The 19,812-nt window shown below is 38.6% G+C and overlaps 1 protein-coding gene across 1 annotated transcript in view; it reads right to left on the bottom strand.

Moving 5' to 3' along the window:
• Positions 1-19,812, bottom strand: part of DNAH6 (dynein axonemal heavy chain 6) — a 219,116-nt gene that overhangs the window by 22,413 nt on the left and 176,891 nt on the right. The window contains exons 62-66 of the mRNA XM_044659302.1: positions 17,251-17,411; positions 12,044-12,132; positions 8,779-8,925; positions 6,838-6,976; positions 5,470-5,589 (exon numbers count right to left, since the gene is read on the bottom strand). Of these exons, the coding sequence (XP_044515237.1) occupies positions 5,470-5,589; positions 6,838-6,976; positions 8,779-8,925; positions 12,044-12,132; positions 17,251-17,411 (656 nt within the window). The remainder of the gene's footprint in view (positions 1-5,469; positions 5,590-6,837; positions 6,977-8,778; positions 8,926-12,043; positions 12,133-17,250; positions 17,412-19,812) is intronic.

The following is a 19,812-nucleotide window of genomic DNA, read 5'->3' as shown; positions in this document are numbered from 1 at the left end:
TTCTTCTCTCTCTCTCTCTCTCCTCTCTTTCTTCTCTCTCTCTCTCTCCTCTCTTTCTTCTCTCTCTCTCTCTCTCTCCCTCCTCTCTCTTCTCTCTCTCTCTCCCTCCCTGTCTTGTGTACTCCCCACCCCCCCAACTAGAGCTGTCTGACTTGCCACTGGCATGCATCTAGATACTCCTGGGATTTTTCCTCTCTGTCAGCTAGCTCTCTTCTATGTTGCAATATAAGCATCCAGTCATTTGATAAACATTTATTAAGCTACTACCATTTACTAGGTCCTGTGCTAAGATCTGGAGGAAGGAGGAAAATGGCACAAAGAAATATGGCCCTTATCCCACTCCCCTCTTTTCCCCTTATTCATATATCTGAAAGCTATTTGTAGGCATGTCCAAAAACAGAAAAAAATCAAGAAGTGCATCTATTTTCAGAAGGCAATTAGGTGGGGTAATAGTCAGGATTTTAGAGTCAGGAAGACTCAAGTTCAAATCCTGCCTCAGATACTTATTAGCTATGTGACTCTAAGCAAGACCCTCTGTTGGCCTCAGTTTCCTCATCTGTAAAATGGGAATCTTAATAGCACCTCGCTCCCCAGGTCATTGTGAGGATCAATCAAGATAATATTTGTAAAATGCTACTTCCATTTTAGTTATATTTGAACACAGATTCTCCATACTGTTGATCTCGACAAAATAGGGTGTTGCTCAAACATTCTCAGTTGCTTCAACCTTTGGACTGGCTATCCTGGAATTTATCCAAATTATTTGTGAAAGAATTTCAGCCTTTCCTGAGCGGGTTAATTGAGTATCTTTGGAAAGACATGCTAAAGGGATTGGCAGAATCTGGAGACCTAAGTATCTTAAAAAGCCTTTTTTTTGGGGGGGGGGAGTTGCTGTGAGAATGAGTAAGCTGCTCATGGACAGCAAAGTGTCTTATGGGGACAACTAGGTGGCTCAGTGGATTAAAAGCCAAGTTTAGAGACAGAAGGTCCTAGGTTCAAATTTGGCCTCAGATACTTCTTAGCTGTATGAGTATGGTCAAGTCATTTAACCCTCATTGCCTAGCCCTTAGTACACTCCTGCCTTAGAACCAATACACAGTATTGATTCTAAAATAGAAGGTAAGGGTTTTAAAAAATCCCCCAAAGTGTCTTGCCGCAAGACATATATTAGAGTCAAACAACTGTTTCTAAAATGTTTACTATGTGGTAAGTCTTGAGGACTTTAAAAAAGAGAAAAACCAGGGTCTCTCATGACAAGGAGGCCACATTCAAATGGGTGGTGACACACCATGCAAATAATTATGTTCATAGAAGAAATATATACAAGGTGAGCAGAAGGCAAGATCATGAGGACAAGGGGACTGGGAGAGATTGAGTCAGTGGGTTTACAACCAAAGAGAAGCCTGGCAAAAGCCTGGAATAAAGGTTTTCACACAACCAATGGCCAAGAATCTCTGCTTGTGTGAGGCCATGGCTGTTATTTCAGAATCTGAGATGAGTATATGGAATATTCCTAAACCCAGGCAGCCTGGATTGAAGGAGAAAATCCATGAACTTCATGTTGTTGAAAGCCCATAGGTAGGTCTTGTCTATAGTTTTTGGCTTCTTTGAGGTAAACTATGGAGGAACCTAAGACAAATTAGGCCCATTGAGGAAAAGCAGCCATAAAGACATGCTTATGAGCTTGCCTGAGATTTCTTTGGCAAGGCTAGAGTCTCAAAATAGTAGCTCAAAAAGTATTGTCTACCTGTAACACAAACAAAGACATCTCCTGAAAAGCCTCTTTCATAAAAATCCTTGAAGCTGTCCATTATTTTGATGACCAAAGAAGCTTCTGTAATGTCATGACCAAATGACCCAGACTCTCTTTCCCCCCTGATTCCTGTAAATCCCCAAGTTATTGTCAGTCTTCCTCAGTTGCTTGGGTTTGTAGAAATGCCTTAGAACTGTTTTGGATAAAGCCTTTTTATAAACATTATTCACACCTCTTAAATGATGTAATGCTTAAAACTCTATAGCCTGTGTTCATATAATTCCTGTGTTTGTCTTGGCAGATAGATTCCCAAATATTTTATATTGTCTGGAGTGATTTTATTTTATTTTTTTAAACCCTTACCTTCTGTCTTGGAGCCAATACTATGTATTGGTTCTAAGGCAGAAGAGTGGTAAGGGCTAGGCAATGGGTGTTAAGTGACTTGTCCAGGGTCACACAGCTGGGAAGTGTCTGAGGCCGGATCTGAACGTAGGACCTCCCATCTCTAGGCCTGACTCTCAATCCACTGAGCTACCCAGCTGCCCCCTATCTGGAATGATTTTAAATGGAGCTTCTTTCTAACTTGCTGTTGATTTTTATTGGAAATAAATAGAAATACTGATGAATTATGTGGGTTTATTTTGTACCCTGTAACTTTGCTAAAATTATTATTTCTGCTAGCTTTTTAGTTTATTTTCTCAGGTTCTCTAAGTATACCATCATATCATCTGCAAAGAATGATAGTTTAGTAAAACTCTATATTCTACAAAAATCTTCCTTTTTGTCATAATAAATGGTAGACCTAGCTATAATTCATTGTGCTGTGTGTCTTGCTCACTTGGGGTCACTTCCAGTCATTCGGGTGTCTGCTTTTTCTATCTCTATATTTTCCTCTCTTTCACTTTTGCTCACTTATGAGGAGCTGGTCTCCTTAGTAAGCTAATTCTCTGTCTCTGTCTTTGTCTTTGTCTCTGTCTCTGTCTCTCTCTTTCCTCCCCTCACATACCGTGGCTATGATGGTGGGTTTTTACTCCTGATTACCTGACCCTTACATCCTTTCACTTGACATCAAACTCTTATGGCTCCCTTTAGTCAATCAGTAATAATTTATTATAATAATATGATATATTCAATTTAATAGGAATTAAAAAAATTTAAACCCATACGCTCTGTTTTGGAATCAGTATTGTATATTGGTTCTAAGGTAGAAAAGCAGTAAGGGTTAGGTAACTGGGGTTAAGTGACTTGCCCAGAGTCACACAGCTAGGAAGTGTCTGAAGGCCAGATTTGAACCTAGGAAGTCCTGTCTCTAGGCCTGGCTCTCAATCCACTGAGCCACCCAGCTGCCCTAATATGAATTTTTATAGCACAGCATAATATGTAACAATACAACATAATATAACAATATAATTGACACTACTTTATTCCATTATACAATGTTATTGTTTGACTAACTGAAGGAAGCCATCATAGCTTACCTCAAAGAACCAGGGAGCTGTGGCCATCTTTTCTCTCCTTTTCCACCCTAATTTCTCCCTTATCTATGTCACAGCTTGAAGGAGATGAGAGAGGAGAGTCCCAGAAGTGGGTAGAGTCCAGCCACATGGCACATTTTGACATCTACAGTGCCTCTGATTGCTTTTCTTTCTAGCCCAAAGGGATTATCTTCTGTTGTTGCTGTTCAGTCATTCCAAGCATGTCTGATGTTTTGTGACCCAATTTGGGTTTTCCTGGCATCCAGCTGCCCCAAGGGGGCATCCACCTGACACCTACATACAAGGGGCTATTGCAAAGTATCTTCTGGGAGCAGCGAGGTGGCTCAGTGCCGCCTAGAGAGAGCCAGGCTCATCGGTTCTCAAACTTGCCTCTGACTCAGTTATTTCTATGGTGTCCCCAAGACACTGGCCCTGGGTCCTCCTCTTAGGGGTGACTGTGATATCCCTCTTTCAGGTCCTTCTCTGCTCTCCCCCTGCATCCAACTTTACTTTATTTCACTGACAGTCTGTTGTTCATCCTTCCTTTTTAAAGGAGACCAATGACAACACCAACATCTTGACTTGTGTATGAGTGGGAATTAATGCCACATCTCTGTTTGGAAATTCTTAGAGGCTCTCCATGGCCAGCTCAATCAAGTTCAAACTCATTGGCCCAGCACTTTCAAGCCCTCACAAGCCCTCACTGCCCTACTCTCCAGTCTTATTGCTCACTGCTGTTGTTTAGTCATTTTAGTCATATCTGAATCTTTGTGATCCAATTTGAGGTTATCTTGGCAAAGATTCTGGCGTGGTTTGCCATTTTCTTTTCTAGCTCATTTGACAGATGAAGAAACTGAGGCAAACAGGGTGACGTGTCTTGCTTGGGGTCACATAGCTAGTAAGTGTCTGAGGCTGGATTTGAACTCAAGGAGATGAGTCTTCCTGACCCTAAGTTTGACTTTCTATCCATTTTGCTACTTTGCTGCTCCCCATCTATGTACTCTAGCGGAGGCAGGGTGGTATGATGGGGGGAGGGAGAGAGAGAGAGAAGGAGAGAGAGAGAGAGAGAGAGAGAGCCAGGAGACCTGGATTCAGTCTTGTCTCTCATACATATGAATGGGTGAGCCTCATCTCTTCTTATTGCTCTGGGCGATTCTCTAAGAAGACAAGTTGCAGAGCAGGTCCACACTGGTGGGTGGTTTTCCCTTGACAGGAGCTTCCTGTGCTGCTGAAAACAGGTGTGGACAAATACCCCCTCCCCAACCCTGCAATGCACTCCATGCTTCATCTAAACTGAACTGACTGCCTCCCAACACACTCTATGCTCTCCCAGCCAGGACCCCTTGCTCAGGTGGCACCTTGGATGATCTCCTCCCATCTCATTGTCATCCAACCCAAATGTCACTTTCTTTGGGAATCCGTTCTCCCCTCACATCTCAGTTGTTTATTTTAGCGAATGTATTTATCATGTAATAGCATGCATGATTCAACAACTCGGCCAACATTTAGGGACCAGGCACTGCCCCCACTAGCTCTGTCTGTATAAGCTTAAAGCTGCAGTAAGACTTTTGAGACATCCTGTGTACCATTTTCTATATCTCATCTCCCTTCTAGATGCTAAGAGCCAAGACAAATGGGGGTATTTCTTTTGGACCTCCTCTTGGCTTTCTGAGCACATGAGGCATTTGATAAATGCTTCTTACCCGTAGGAAAAGAATTTTCAATGAAAAATGGAATTGACTGGGGGCAAGTAGGTGACTCGGTAGATTGAGGGGCAAGGTCAGATATGGGAAGTCCTGGGTTCAAATTTGGAGTCAGACACTTCTTAGCTGGGTCACCCTGGGCAAATTGCTTAACCCCTATTGCCTCATTCTTACTGCTCTTCTGCCTTAGAAGCAATACACAGTATTGATGCTAAGACAGAAGATAAGAGTTTTTTTTAAAAAATAGAATTGACCAAAAACAAAATAAAAACAAATGACAAAACAAAAAATGGAATTGACTGGAATGTAACATCCTGAACATGTTTAAAGGGAATAAAACAATGCTTGAAAAATTGTACAATCTATCTCCACCTTCTTCTATTTAGCTCTAGAACCCAGCCTAGAACCTATAGCTCTAGAACCTTCTTCTGGTGAGCAGCCAGCAGCCACCTATATCTGGCCACTCTTTAACAATGTTCTATGATGCTTCCAGAGCTTTTAAGGGACAAAATGGTGCTTTTGCTTATAATTCCCTTACCTGAATCTGAATATTTATAACCCTCTTCTAATGTTTCAGGAGCAAAAAATCTCTTTAACACTGTGCGAAGGCATCTTTGATCCCAAGTGTCTGTAACACGGCCTCCATAAGTGATTTCACCTGCAAAAAAAGTTTTTGCTTAAGCATGAAAGTGCCATAATTTGGGGAAATAGAGACATTTTTAGTTATTGTTTTGTTAATAAATAAGATAATAGAATCAGAGCAGGATGGGATTGGACCAAAGAGGTTATCTAGTCCAATTCCTTCATTTTAAAGATGGGGAAATGGAGGTCCAGAAAGATCCAATGACTTGTCCATGGTCACAATGAGAGGAAGTATTTGAGGTAGGATTTGAATTCAGATCTTCATTTCAGGTTCATTGTTCTATCATTTGCTCTGATATTGGGACCAGTGTCCTGTAGCCAAGGCTGCTCTTTTTCAGCTCAGGAGGAACAAATCTGGTATGGAATCCCAAGAAATGCTACTTTTTACTGGCTCTTTCTGGGTATTATATTCAGTTCAAAGCCACATGATTTCATGATGGGATAAACACTTTTCAATAAAATAATTGTTTTTACACACCAAAAAAATACTACGCTGCTTGTCCAGACAAGATACCGCAATATTTCATCTTTAGTTTTGTCTTCATGAATCTACAAAATAATTCAGTGACCAAGGAACAACTCACTTTAATGACTCAGAAGGGTTGGGTTTATTCAGTGGATATTCAAACATCAAGCCATCTGTATGCTGACTGGGCTGACCAACTAGATGGGGAGTTCCCCTTCTGGAACACTGGTCAATGCTAGGTCTCTAGGATCTCATTGTTGTATTGGGAAGCCTGTTATTTAAGAGAGGGGAGCTAGGACCTTAAAGGACAGACTTAGGCACTATTCTTCTCTTTCCTCTTTCCTCTCTGGCCACCTGTTCCATAGCCTGTTCCATAAATAACCTTTCCTGACCCCTGACCTAAGCCAATTCGCACAGTTTGGGAACCATGACCCATAAACAGAATCAAATTTGCCACTGTTCCTGGATGGTGAGTGCCAATTTACTCCCTGGTAACCCTTTTCACCATCCTGATAATTTTTCAGAACAAAGTATCCCATTCTGGTAACCACTCCTCTATGTGTATTCTGTCTCCCATTGGAATAGAAGCTCCTTAGGGGGAAGAACCATCTTGGTTTTTGGGTTCATATCCCCAGCATTTGGCATGTGACTTGGCACATAGTTACTGCTAATAAATTCTTTTTCTTTTATTCATACTCATTATTATCAAGTACCAATTAAGTGTTGAAATTAAAGGTGGGTTCTTGGGAAATATCACCCTTCTAGGGATGAGGCAAATGGGCTGAAGAGGGGCTATACCTGTAATGTAGATCAAGGCATCCCATGGTATCTTTCCTTCTTGACAGTAAAGGTTTAGATTAAGTAAGGCACATTCTCTATCACTGTCATTAAATTCATAGCAGATATTCCAACCAAGAGGGCCAAACTTTTTCCTCTCCTAGAATTTGAAATGAGATGAAATTTAAACCAGTCAGATTTACTTTATGCAAAATGCTATGTGCAGGAAGTATCAGACTTTAGTTTTATAATAATAACTTACCTAAATTAATTTCAACTATTAGTTATTGACGTGTCCAGTCATATTTGATTCTTCATGACCAAATGGATCATAGCTATCCATGGTGTTTTCTTGGTAATGATACTGGTTTTCCATTGGAGAGTTTAAGTGACTTGCCCAGGGTTGCACAGCTAGGAAGTATCTGAGGCTGGATTTGAACTCAGGTCTTCCTGACTGCAGGCTCAGTACTCTCTAGCCACCAAGTCACTTGGCTATCTCCTATTTATTTACTGATGTACCCAACAATGTAGAAGAGTGCACAGGATGATGGATTAAGTCATTGAGATATGGGTTCAAATCTTATCTCAGATACTTTTCTGGTGACATGATCCTGGATAAGTCATTTAATCTTTCTTGGTGTCAGCACTCTCATCTGTAATGTGGGAGGGTTGGAACTGATGACCTCTAAGCTCTTTTCCAGAGCTAAATCTATGATCTTTGAGTTAGGAAGTTATCACAGGAGAACAGGGCTTGGATCTATGATTTCATTTGTATGAGAAACTCCTGAATGAGGACCTTCTTTGTAACTTACCAGTTGAGTAGCCTAGAGCATGTAGAAGGGTTCAGTAACTTATCCAGAGCTACAAAGCCAATGTATGTCAAAGGCAGTACTCAAATCCAGGTCCCTTCACCACCGAGGCCAACTTTATATCCACTAGAGACCACACTGTCTTTCTCATCATCGTAGGCAGTGTGGTTTAGTGGAAAGAGTGCTAGACTTGAATTAAAAGGTTCAATTCTTCTCTTAGACACTTACTATCTGTGTGGCCTTGGCCACTTAACCTTTCTGGGTCTCAGTTTCCTCATCTGTAAAATGGGTAGGAGTTTAGACTTGATGACCTCTAAGATCTCTTTCATCTAGGCAAAAGTAGTAGATAACATGCATGGCTCCCAAGCTTCTGGGAAGCCACTGTACCTTCCCAGAAATACTAGGTCCACAGTTGTCTCAGAGTCATTATGGTTCCCAAGTAGAGGTGCTTTGCAGTCTGAAAATGAACTGATGAGTAGAGGATGCAAACATTGTGGAGCTTCTGATTTAAGTTAGAAAACATTAATCTCATTCCCCTTGAAGCCTAGGGGTCGTTTCCTGAGAGCCAGCTCATGACTCCTGATGGCTGAGAGATCTCTGAGCTAATACCTGAGAAAGTGGAGAAGGGACTTCTTTGGCTATGGAGGGAGGGATGAAGATTCAGGGTGCCTTGAGATTAATGTCCAAATAAGGCAAAGATTAGAAAGCGGCAGTGCTTGATTTTAGTAAGCTGCCTTTTCTGACTTTAAAATGAGTCTTTTAAGCTTTCACAATACTACACTATTTGTAATAGCTTTATTAGGATTATAAAACTAAAGTTTAAAGGTCGCAGAGGCCAACACAATCATTTCTCAGGTGAGGAAACCATGATCCAGAGAGGGCAAAGGACTTACTCTTGGTCACATAAAGGGTCATAGTTCTAGAAGAGCCTCAGAGGACATTTTGTCCACCCCTTCATTCTATAGACAAGGAGACTGAGGTCCAGGGCAGTAGAGTGACTCAATAAAAACCCAAAGGTAGTGAGTGTCACAAGTGAGATTCAAACACAGGTCCCTTACTCCAGAGGAAGAGCTCTTCCTATTGTCCCATGATGCTTTCAATTATTTTTCCCAATGCCCTATGATACTACTACATGAAACAATAAAAAATGTACCTGAATGATAGCATGGAAGAAACAAATGCCAAAAATTATTTTTCTCCATTCCCTTCCAAGTATATTTTCTTCAAAAAATGAAGGTGTCATTTCAGTAAATGCTCGTCTGATATTTGCACGGAGACCTTTAGGTGGTTCATTGGTAACCTGGAAATAGAAAACATACACTAGCAATTCCTGAGTTTATGCAGTTTATGATTCTGGATCCACTGAATCCACTAGAGAAGGAAAAGGCAAACCACTCCAATATCTTTGCCAAGAAAATTCCAAGGATAGCTATGATTCATGGAGTCATGAAGAGTTGGACATGGCTAAACGACTGAACAACAACAAATTTATTAATCAGCTCTTGTTGTCTGAAAGCCCCTAGGTAAATGTAGAGAAGTATATATGTATATGTAAATATTTATAAAAATATATTCAATATAACATGATTATTTTATAAAAATAATAATTTTCTTTTATAAAGCATTATACAACCATTGGCCATTCATGTAATCTCTAGAGTCTTGGCAAAACAGGGTTTGGAATGAGGAAGTATCTGTGAGGCACAGGGCTGAGGGATGGTGTATTTATACCTGAGAGAGTAGGCAATAAATTCAATGCTAGCTTTCCTACATGTGGGCCAAAGAGATTAGGTTGGTTCAGACTTTCTCCATTGGGATGGGCTTACAATTTTCAGTCATTGTTCTACATATGGGACTGTCTCATGCTTCTTTGCCTTGTCCATTTGTAAAACATATTGTTCTATATCTAAGTTCAGAACTAGGAAATAAATGCTTAAGTTTGATGGATATGATGTGGGTGATAATCATGTCTTTGCATATCTAAGAAATTGGCATCTTCCAAACTAACTTGACTATTCCTAATAACTAACACTTCTATAAAATTTTAAGGTTTTCAAAGCACTATATATGCATATATATTATAGTTTATTTTTCTCATTTGTAGCTGGAGAAACTGAAGCACAGTGACTTGTCTAGGATCACACAGTTAGTGTTTGGAGCAGGACTAGAATTTTGGTCTTCCTGATGCCAAGTTCATCAATCTATCCATTATGCCAGTAGCTCTCTCCAGCACCCTATTCTCTCACTCTCCCAAGTTAATTTCTCACATGCTACAGTAATAACAAAAGCAAAAAGATTCTGCATTTTTATGCAACAGGATCAGAAATAGTCTCTCCAGCTGCACTATCACTAGAAGCAGCCAGTTATCCAGAATTCTCATCATTCACTTGGCCCCTCCAGGATCTCCAGCTCTTTATGCCTGGTATGTTTCTTGCTTTCTGCCAAGTTATGCCAATCACTAGCTGCTATCAACCTTCCTTCTTTCCTCTTTGTGTCATTTCTCTTCTTCATAGGAGCTTTTTTGAATTGAGCTCTGCTTTTGGAGGGGCTGGTCAGGCAGATGACGGTGCTGATCTCCTCTGGGGCTCATTTCTTATCTGGGTTCTCTCTTCCTTATCATCTCCTTCAGCTGGACTCCACTTTCTTTTTGTCATTTTGTGACTCGATGCAGTTCCTTTGCACGCTAAGAGTTGGCTGATAACTCATCCATAGACTTCAGAAGAATGTTTTTAAATGAAAAATAGGAAACCAAAGGCTAGTCAAAATCAAGATAGCCTTTTTCCTAATTCTAGCTCACATTAGAAGACTGTCAGCTCTTTGAAAAGAGGGACTACTTTTTGCTTTTCTTTATATTCCCAGCCCTTGAAACAGTGTCTGGCACGTTTATTGTTGTTGAGTCATTTCAGCAATGTTGGATCCTTTTGATCCCATTTGGGGTTTTCTTAGCAAGATACTAGAGTGGTTTGCTATTTCCTTTGCCAGCTCATTTGACAGATTAGGAAACTGAGGCATATAAGATTAAATGACTTGCCTGGGGTTATACAGCCAGTAAGTGTCTGAGGCCAGGTTTGAATTCAGAAAGATGAATCTTCCTGACTCCAGGTCCAGTACTCTGTCCATGGTACCAACTAGTCATCCTTAAAGCTGACACATAGAAGGTGCTCAATAACTGTTTATTGATTGACTGACTGACACCCTTGGGGTCTATGAACCTTAAGAACCCCTGCAGTAAGTAGAATTCAAGGTAAGGTATATAGGTATTCTAGAGAAGGTCTGAAAATTGTATCCCCTGCAAGATACTATTCACCAGCAGGTTTGAGTCTTCCCTGGGACTAGACATGAAAGAAGACATATTTATAGACTTTGGAGAGCAGAATTTTCTAGAATTAAAGTATGTAATATAGATTAAAAGATTCAAAAATGGCTCTTTTTGTTCTCCATGTATGCAAAGCAAAGACACAGGCAAGGGCCAACTCTGTTCTCTGACTTGCCAATGACAAAATCTCACTGATCAAAGAAGACTATTCATGACTCTCCTTAAGTGGACCTGTGGTATAGTGCCTAGTCAGAAAGACAAGGGTTTGAATTCTGGCTGTGTATTCTGAGAAAGTTACTTAATTTCAATGGGCCTTAGTTTCATTATCTGCAAAATGGGGATAATACCTATATTAGTGCCTACTTCACAGGTTTATTTTCTGGCTTAAGTGACATAATGTACTGCAAAATCCTTGGCAAACTTTAAAGTTTTACATTTATCATTTTTGGTTACATTTGGCATGTTTGAACCAAATGGAAATCACTTTTCATTTTTGAAAACTGAGGCTTGGTTTAATGTCCCTTTTTCCTACACGAGGTCTTCCCTGGCCATTTCTAATGTTGATGCTGCCTCTCAGAAATCACCTTGAATCGACTTTGTATAAACATATGTAGACATATTTTCTCCCCTGATAAAAATAAGTTCCTTGGGAGCAGGGATTGTTTCATTTTGTCCTTGAATCCCCAGTGCCTAGCACAGTGCCTGGCACTGAGGGGCAGTGAACAAATGCTTGCCTGATTACTGTCTTGCAAGGAGGATAATTAATAATCAGCCACTCAACAATAAGCATGTAAACCCTGACCATGTGTCAGGTGCTCAAAATTCAAAGCCCCCAATGAAACAATACCTCACCTCAAAGTGCTTATATTATCTGCAAATAAATTAAATATTACCTTAGGGGCAGTTAGGTAGCATAGGATAGACAGCCAGGTTTGGAGATAGGAGGACCTGGGTTCAGATTTAGCTTCAAATACTTCCTAGCTGTGGGACCTGGGCAAATCATTAGCCCCCATTTCCTAGCCCTGGCCACTCTTCTGCCTTGGAATTGATACTTAGTGCTGATTCTAAAATGGAAGATAAGGGTTTAAAAAGAATATATTACCTTGACAGAATTCTGAAGAACTGTGACGGGAAATGTGGTACTTGGCATGGAACTCAAAAAAAGTCTAAAACTATCCTGAATTGAAACATCTGAAAAAACAAATATAAAATAAAAATTGAGTGCATATAAATCTTCTTTTATACAGGCTATCAGTTCCCAATGCCAAGGACTCTGTCTTCTGTCTATAGAAAGGACAGGAAAAATGGTTATCAAGGAGATGACATCCAAAATAAATCATTAGTAAGACAGAATCTTTTTGTTCATGATAAGCCCAACATACTGAGCCCAGATGATCTACATACTCAAGTACAGAAAGAATGGGAAGATGTGATTATTGAACCATGATCAATGATTTTTTGAGTCTGTAAGGAAGAGGAAAGCTACCTTAGGACAGGAGAAGGGCAAATAATTCCCCTTGCAAAAAAGGAAAGGGAATGAAGTCTAGAAGCTATAGACCAGTGAACTTGACTTCTAGAATGTATATAATTAAGGATTTAGTTAATGCATACTTGGAATGATTGTAAAGAGTCAGCCTGGTTTCATCAAGAAGTGGTCATTTATATTAGACTAACCTCTTCCTTTCTTGCCAGAGATAGATAGATCAGGGGAAGGTAATAAGATACTTATGATCTGATAATGTAGCATTGGAGGATCTACTTTACTGAGCTTTTAGTCAAATGTTTAACAGAGCATCTCATGCCATTCGTATGAAAAAGACAAAGAGATGTGTATTACATGATAATATATTTAGATGAGTTTGCAAATGGTTGAATGATTAAGCCCAAAAGAGTAATTTTTAATGTTTAATTTCATCTTGAAAGGCCTCTACTACAGTATTTTATGGCTCTGTCCTTGGTCCTGAAATATTTAATAGCTTTTTAAGTGACTGGGTTAAAGCCACAAGTCGTTTTCTTGGAAAATTTTCTTATTATACAACGTTAGGAAAGATAACCATTACACTGGATCAAAAAATAGGGATAGGAAAGATCCTTACATGTCACTTCGCTTATAATTAGTACTTGGGGATAGGGATTCATATATAAAATTCTCTAGTGAGAAAAATTCCCCTACCAGTTCAGGTTGGCTTTCTATGTGATTTATAGTCTTAGAGAGCTGTCCAGAGCACTAAGAGATTAAGTGACTTAGCTAAGGTCCTTGGAGATGGCAAAGAAGAAAGAATGCTGCACTTGACATTTTTAGGTATGAGTCTGCCAGAAGACAATTTTATTTAATTTAACAAAATTCTAAATCCAAGCATTTTCTAATTTAGAGAGATATCCTATACCAGTATAATCCCTCACGTCCTTGGACATGTTTCTGTGCTGATATAATCCAGTGGTTCCCAAACTTTTTTGGCTTACCGCCCCCTTTCCAGAAAACATATTACTTAGCTCCCTGGAAATTAATTTTTTTAATTTTAAATTAAAAATTTTTATAGCAATTAATAGGAAAGATAAATGCTCCTATGGCCATCACTGCTCTCCTGGATTGCTGCAGCACCCACCAGGGGGTGGTAGCTTCCACTTTGGGAATCACTTATTTATACTAACATTTGTATAGCAACTCAAACGAGGAAAAACTGTAGCATATTCAAATATATGTTTGGGCTATCATTCCAAAACAATAGCCCCTGCTCATTTCTTTCTTTGACTCCTCCCCTCTCAAAGGCATCCTTGATCAATCCCTTTTTAAAAAAATTTATTTAATTGATTTAGAAAAATTTTCCATGGTTAAAAGATTCATGTTCTTTTTCCTTCTCTTCCCCAACCCCCTCCTGTAGCCAACATGCAATTCCACTGAGTTTTACACGTGTCATTGATCAGGACCTATTTCAATATTATTGATATTTGCACTAGGGTGATCATTTAGAGTCAATATACCCAACTCTATCCCCATCAACCCATGCGATCACATCCTTGATCAATCTTGAAATCCTTTTCAAATAATGGAGGAGGGCACTTCTCTTGTTTGGATCACAATTCAGTCTCTTCAGGGAATGAGGAAGAAGACAAAAAGACAAGCTGAGAGATTCCTTGGACATAACCTTTAATCCACTTCCCTCAGAAAGACATTCTCTCTTTGTTCTTCTATGAATTTTCAAACAGGGAAAAACATCTGGAAAGTACTTTAGACTAGAGAAATATTTATTTCTTAATATTTCTATAGAAATAAAAAAAGGGGCTCTTGAAAAGATTGCCAGAAGATTAATATTTATAGTTGCTAATATAATAAAGGATTTGTTTTTGAGGGAAAAATTCTAACTTTTCAGAAGCATGTCTCATAATAGAAGATTCAATTATTTCTACTCATGACAAGTCTAGTTATTTGTACCAGCTAAACCCAGGCATCATTATTCACTGGGTGTAGCCATCTATATTTTATTCCTAGAGATGTGGAGGAAGGAAATAGCTTCGTGTGTTAGCCCTGCAAATCTTCTCTTATAATGACAAACATTGTAATACCCTTTCAAAACCCCAATATATAAAATAATGGCAAATGCCATGCTGAGAAATGAGTTCCATTGCATTTTAGGACCCAGAGGGAATGTAGGGACATTTCATTGCATGGTACCTTGCTCATGGTAGAAATATAATAAATAGTTATCAAAATAAACTGCCTACCTACTCTTTCCAATGCTGACTGGAATTTTTCTGCATCACACCTGGGGTTGAAACATATTCCTAGTTTTAGGAATTATTCACTAGCAACTTTTCAGCAGAACTATGAGCAGCCACTGTAGGGTAGATGAGTGCTGCTTATGGAGTGGCATGCAATGGGGGATGTAAAGAGAGATGCTTCTTAGTATTCCTTTAATAAATGCACTTTTTGTTATCCAGGAAATGAGTGATAGGAAAAGGAGTGATGGTTAACAGACCAATAGCCAGAGTGCTGCAGTAGTGTCCAAGAAATGTTACAAGATTTAAAGGAAGGGTGGCATCATATTGGACATATTCTCTCTGAAGTATCTGTGTGAGGAAGAGGACAAGAGATGTACAGAATGATTAAGCTGTGGATGGGCTGGTAATTGCCCCACTGGAGGGAGTTTCCACGTCGATGAGATCATAGCATAGTGTCATGAGATTGTGGGATCACAGCTTCAGGCTAAATGAGACTTTAGAAGCTATTTGGTTCAATTCTTTCATTTTACAAATAGAAAACTGAAGCTTAGGGAGTACAAGTGATTTGATTATAAGAAATTAGCAGCAGGACTAGAATTCTCAAATTTCAATTCCTTCCTGATTGCCACATCTCCCAAGACAGACTGGCATTTGTTTTGTGAAAGGCCAAGTTCTCTGTGGTCTAGTCAATGAACTGAGTATTTGCTATGTGCCAGTTACTGAGGATACAAGAACAAAGAATGAAACCATCCCTCCTCACAGTGAACTTAACAGTCAAAGACATTTCTGGACAGTCACATGCAAAGGAGTGACTGAAACTTTGCCTCAGGTGTCTCATTCTGGCTCTGTACCCCAACTTCTGGGAGCACAGGATATGCTTAATGTCCAACAGAGTTTGGTGTTATTCAACATTTGCCATAATTAAATTGTAGGACTTTTTGTACTTTCTGACTCACTGCCATAAAAATGAATTTTGGAGGAGGGGGGGTAGCTAGTTGGCTCAATGGACTGAGAACTTTGAAAGGAGCTGGATTCAAATGTGGCCTCAGACACTTCCTAGCTGCGTGACCTTGGGCAAGTCACTTAAGCTTCTTTGTCTAGCACTTACTATTCTGCCTTTGAACCAATATACAAAATTGATTCTAAGGTAATGGTTTAAAAATGAATTTAGGAGAAACACTAGACCTCTGATTTCAGCAGTATAGGGAGCTTCCGGTGAGGAAACTCCCTCTACCTAATCAGGTCGACACCTTCCCTGAAAGTCCTTCCATACAGTCTTAGAGAGTTACCTAGAGCACCACCACATTAAAAGACTTGCCCTGGGTCCCAAAGCCACTATCTTACAGAGGTGGGGCTTAATTCTCAGTTTTCCTAGCTACTCCTTGAGAAAAATAAATTTCTTAAAGTTTTATTGGGTACCACTGAATAATATCCAGTGTGATGCAGAAAAAAAGAGATGACCTGGGCTTAAGGTCTAACTTAAGTAAAAGAATAGATGACTTTAATTAAGAGGGCCCTGCTTTGGAGAGAGCTCCTTACCTCAAGTCTAGAGCTTTTTGTTTGGACAGCACCAAATCCCAGGATGTCTAATCTGGGTTTTCTCAGGCAAGTAGGTCATTGGTAGCATTTCCCTGGGATGAAGCCAGTTCCAGAAGGCAGATCTTAAACATATCCTATAATACCTCATTAGTGGCCAAGGTGTTCTCAGCATCTGGCTTTGTTTAGCTAGACCTTATGAAAGGCAGAACCATGAAAACTGAGACAACCTCCTGTCTCAAGCTCAGTGAGAACAGATACAGAACTCTAACTGAGGCCAGAACAAATTCTAGCACACCAGCTTGAAGTCTTTTGTTGGGAGCTGGTCATTAATATCACCTGGCTGAGATAAAGGGGGATGCTGCCCCTTCTTGCAGGTAGGTCTTAGCACATTTTGTAGGTCAGCAAAAACTACTAGAAACCAAAAGAATTAAAAAAATAACAACCTTCCGTATATGAAAAAATCCATCCAAATGTTCACTTTGCACATTATTCTCTATCCACTAAACTGTACTGACCAAAATTTCTGATCATGCTACCAGATGTTAATGTAAGTAGATGATAATGTAAGTTTGTTAGGTTGGGTTGCTAAACCCATGATCTGAGCTCCCTCATCAAAAGCTCTCCAAGAGTTTAAATGACAGAGAAGTTGCAGAGCTGTGTTGATGGAAGGAGTTTCTTCACTTGGGAGTTTTTTATAATATGTCAGCTAATTTACAGGCCCAGTACCAATCCCAGCCTCAATTTCCTCCTCTGTAAAATGGGGATAATAATAGCATCTACCTCATGAAGTTTTTGGGAGGATCCAATGAGATAACATAGGTAAACTTCTTTGGAAATCTTAAAATGCTTATTATTATCCTAATGTCATGAGAATTTGGCCTGTCTAGACCCTGTAAGATGGTATCATCTACATGGAAGATACCATCTTAGGTAGTCTAGAAATGGCTCAAACTCCTGTTACACCCTACCACATTTTTCATTGTTAATATTATGCTTATGGGGATTTTGTTCCTAATTTATATGGAAAGGAGCAACAAATAATTAACATACTTGGTTCTGTAAAACTTTTAATAAGCTCTTCCATAGGCAACATCCACGATACTGCAAGGTGACAGTTTTGAAGAAATACCCAATTTCCTGTTTTCAAAGCGTCCCTAATCATCTTTTCAGCAATAGGTCCTTGTCCTTGTCCCAGTGAAATTGATTGCACTCTGAAATAAACAGAAGAGCTCCTTGAATCAATTTTTTATTGCCAATAATAATGGTATAATAATATTATATATTAAAATATTATAATATGTGATACATAATATTATAACATATATTATTATAATATAATATATAATAATATTATAAATTATTATGTAATCAATAATATTATTAATACATTATTCATGATTATATAATGATTGTATGTTATTACACTATATTATAAATATAATAGTAGTAGCAATGAAATAATGATAGTAAAATGGTAAGATCTTAGGTAGACTATATACCTTCACAAATATTTTTTTGAATATCAGGTAAAAACTCTCCATTAATAGAAATTCACCCCGCAAGCTTTTATATTTGAGGAATTTTTGAATGAAATCAGAAAGTATCTGAAGAAACAAGATCCTGTGAACTAAAAAGAAATGAGGGAGCTTATGCCACTATCTTGACCTTGTTCCTAGTGCCAACTGGAAAGTCTTGCTCCATAATGGTGTAAGTTCACCAGCTTGTGAATGTCTAACAATAGCCAGCATTTCTCTGGGAGAAACAAATGACCTGGAAGACCAAAAGTTCCTGGGACTCATGACTAGTCTGGGACAGAAATGGAATTACATAGTTATCCTACTTATTTTTTAATCTTCTACTCCCATAGTTATCTTATTTTCAATATCATCTACCAAAGAATTAGTACTCCATAGTGTAATGAATCCAGGAATTCATGTGGCTCCCACCAATATAACCTCATGACTTTAAAATTTCAGCAAGCCCAAAGAGCATAAATCTGTTTATACTCTTTGATCCAGCAATAACAATACTAGGTCTGTATCCCAAAGAGATTTTTTAAAAAAGGAAAAGGAGATATTTGTACAAAAGTATTTCTGGCAGCTCTTTTTGTGGTGACAAAGAATTGGAAGGAATGCCCATCAACTGGAGAATGATTGAACAAGTTATGGCATTTGATTGTGATGGAATACTATTGTGCTATAAAATGATGAGCAAGATGCTTTCAGGAAAAGCTGGACTTACCATGAACTGATGCAAAGTGAAGTGAGCAGAACCAGGAGAACACTGGTTTCAGCAATACAGTGATTTAAAATAATTCTGAAGGACTTAAGGGGAAGAATTCTATCTACCTCCAGTGAATGAACAATACAGATCAAAGCATATTATTTTTCACTTTCTTTATTTTTTCTTTTTTTGGGGGAAGCATTTTTGTTTTCTTTTACAACATGGCTAATATGGAAATACATTTTGCATGATTGTACATATATTACTTATATCAAATTCTTTGCTGTTTCAAAAAGGGTGGAAGGGAGGGAGAGAGAATTTGAAATTCCAATTTTTTAAAAAATGAATGTCAAACATTGTTTTTACATGTAATTAGAAAAAATATAACATTAAAAGTAATCTCATCATGTCCCTATTTCTTAAATGGGACATGCTTAGTTAGGAAATTTATTATAAGTAGCTGGTATGAATTAGGAAGAGGAAATTATGGAATGTATAGAAACCTATTTGTTTTTCTTCGGTAGTATGAATCTTGTTGGTAGGAAAACAAGTTGGAGGTACTCATGGCTCATTACAATTTGATAATGATTTTTAAAAAAGTTTAGTAAGGTCCATTTGATCATTTCAAATACCATAACATTAGAAGTTTTGGTCATTGTTTCTTATCATTTAGTTTTATTTTGATAAGAGATTTCATTTGCGTAAGAACTCCTGGATGAGGAAGCTCCCTTCACTAGGGCAAGTGAGCATCTTCTCTGCAACTTATCCTAGAAAGCTGCCTGGAGCACCAAGAAGGTAAATGATTTGCCCAGGGTCATAGTCACTATGTGCCAGGGTTAGGACTTGAATTCAGGGTTTCTTGGCTCTGAGGCAGTTTCTTTTGCTATTCCTTACTGCTTCTTTTAGGATCATAGAGTATAGGGATTTTTTCTCAATTTTACACAATTACAAATGAGAAAACTGAGGCATAAAGCATGCAAGTGACTTTTCCAATGTCTCAAAGTGAATGATTGATTCAGGATTTGAACTTGGGTCTTCCTGACTCCAGGCTCAGTAATCTGATTATGTATTGGGCTAATTAGCTCACACTTCAGCATGACAAATAAATCTTCATATATACATATATTTAAAAAAGATATTAATTTTAATTTAGTGTTAAAAAACCTCTTTAAGCCCATTCTCTTCTTACATGATTAGGAGAAAAAATTTTCCCAACAGAACATAGCTCTGATTTTATTAAGAAAAATGATTTAAAAATGCATTTTACAGGAAACTTAGCTAGAATTCATTTCTTGCATTTATTTAGGGATTCTATAGCATAAGACTCTGTCTGTTTCTGCTGCTCTCTCTGTGAATGTCTTTTTCTCTTTTCATTTCTCTCAAATACAC

The sequence above is a fragment of the Gracilinanus agilis genome, chromosome 2 (genome assembly GCF_016433145.1).
Source record: "Gracilinanus agilis isolate LMUSP501 chromosome 2, AgileGrace, whole genome shotgun sequence".
Lineage (NCBI taxonomy): Eukaryota > Metazoa > Chordata > Mammalia > Didelphimorphia > Didelphidae > Gracilinanus > Gracilinanus agilis.
This window is presented reverse-complemented; position numbering and strand designations above follow the sequence as displayed.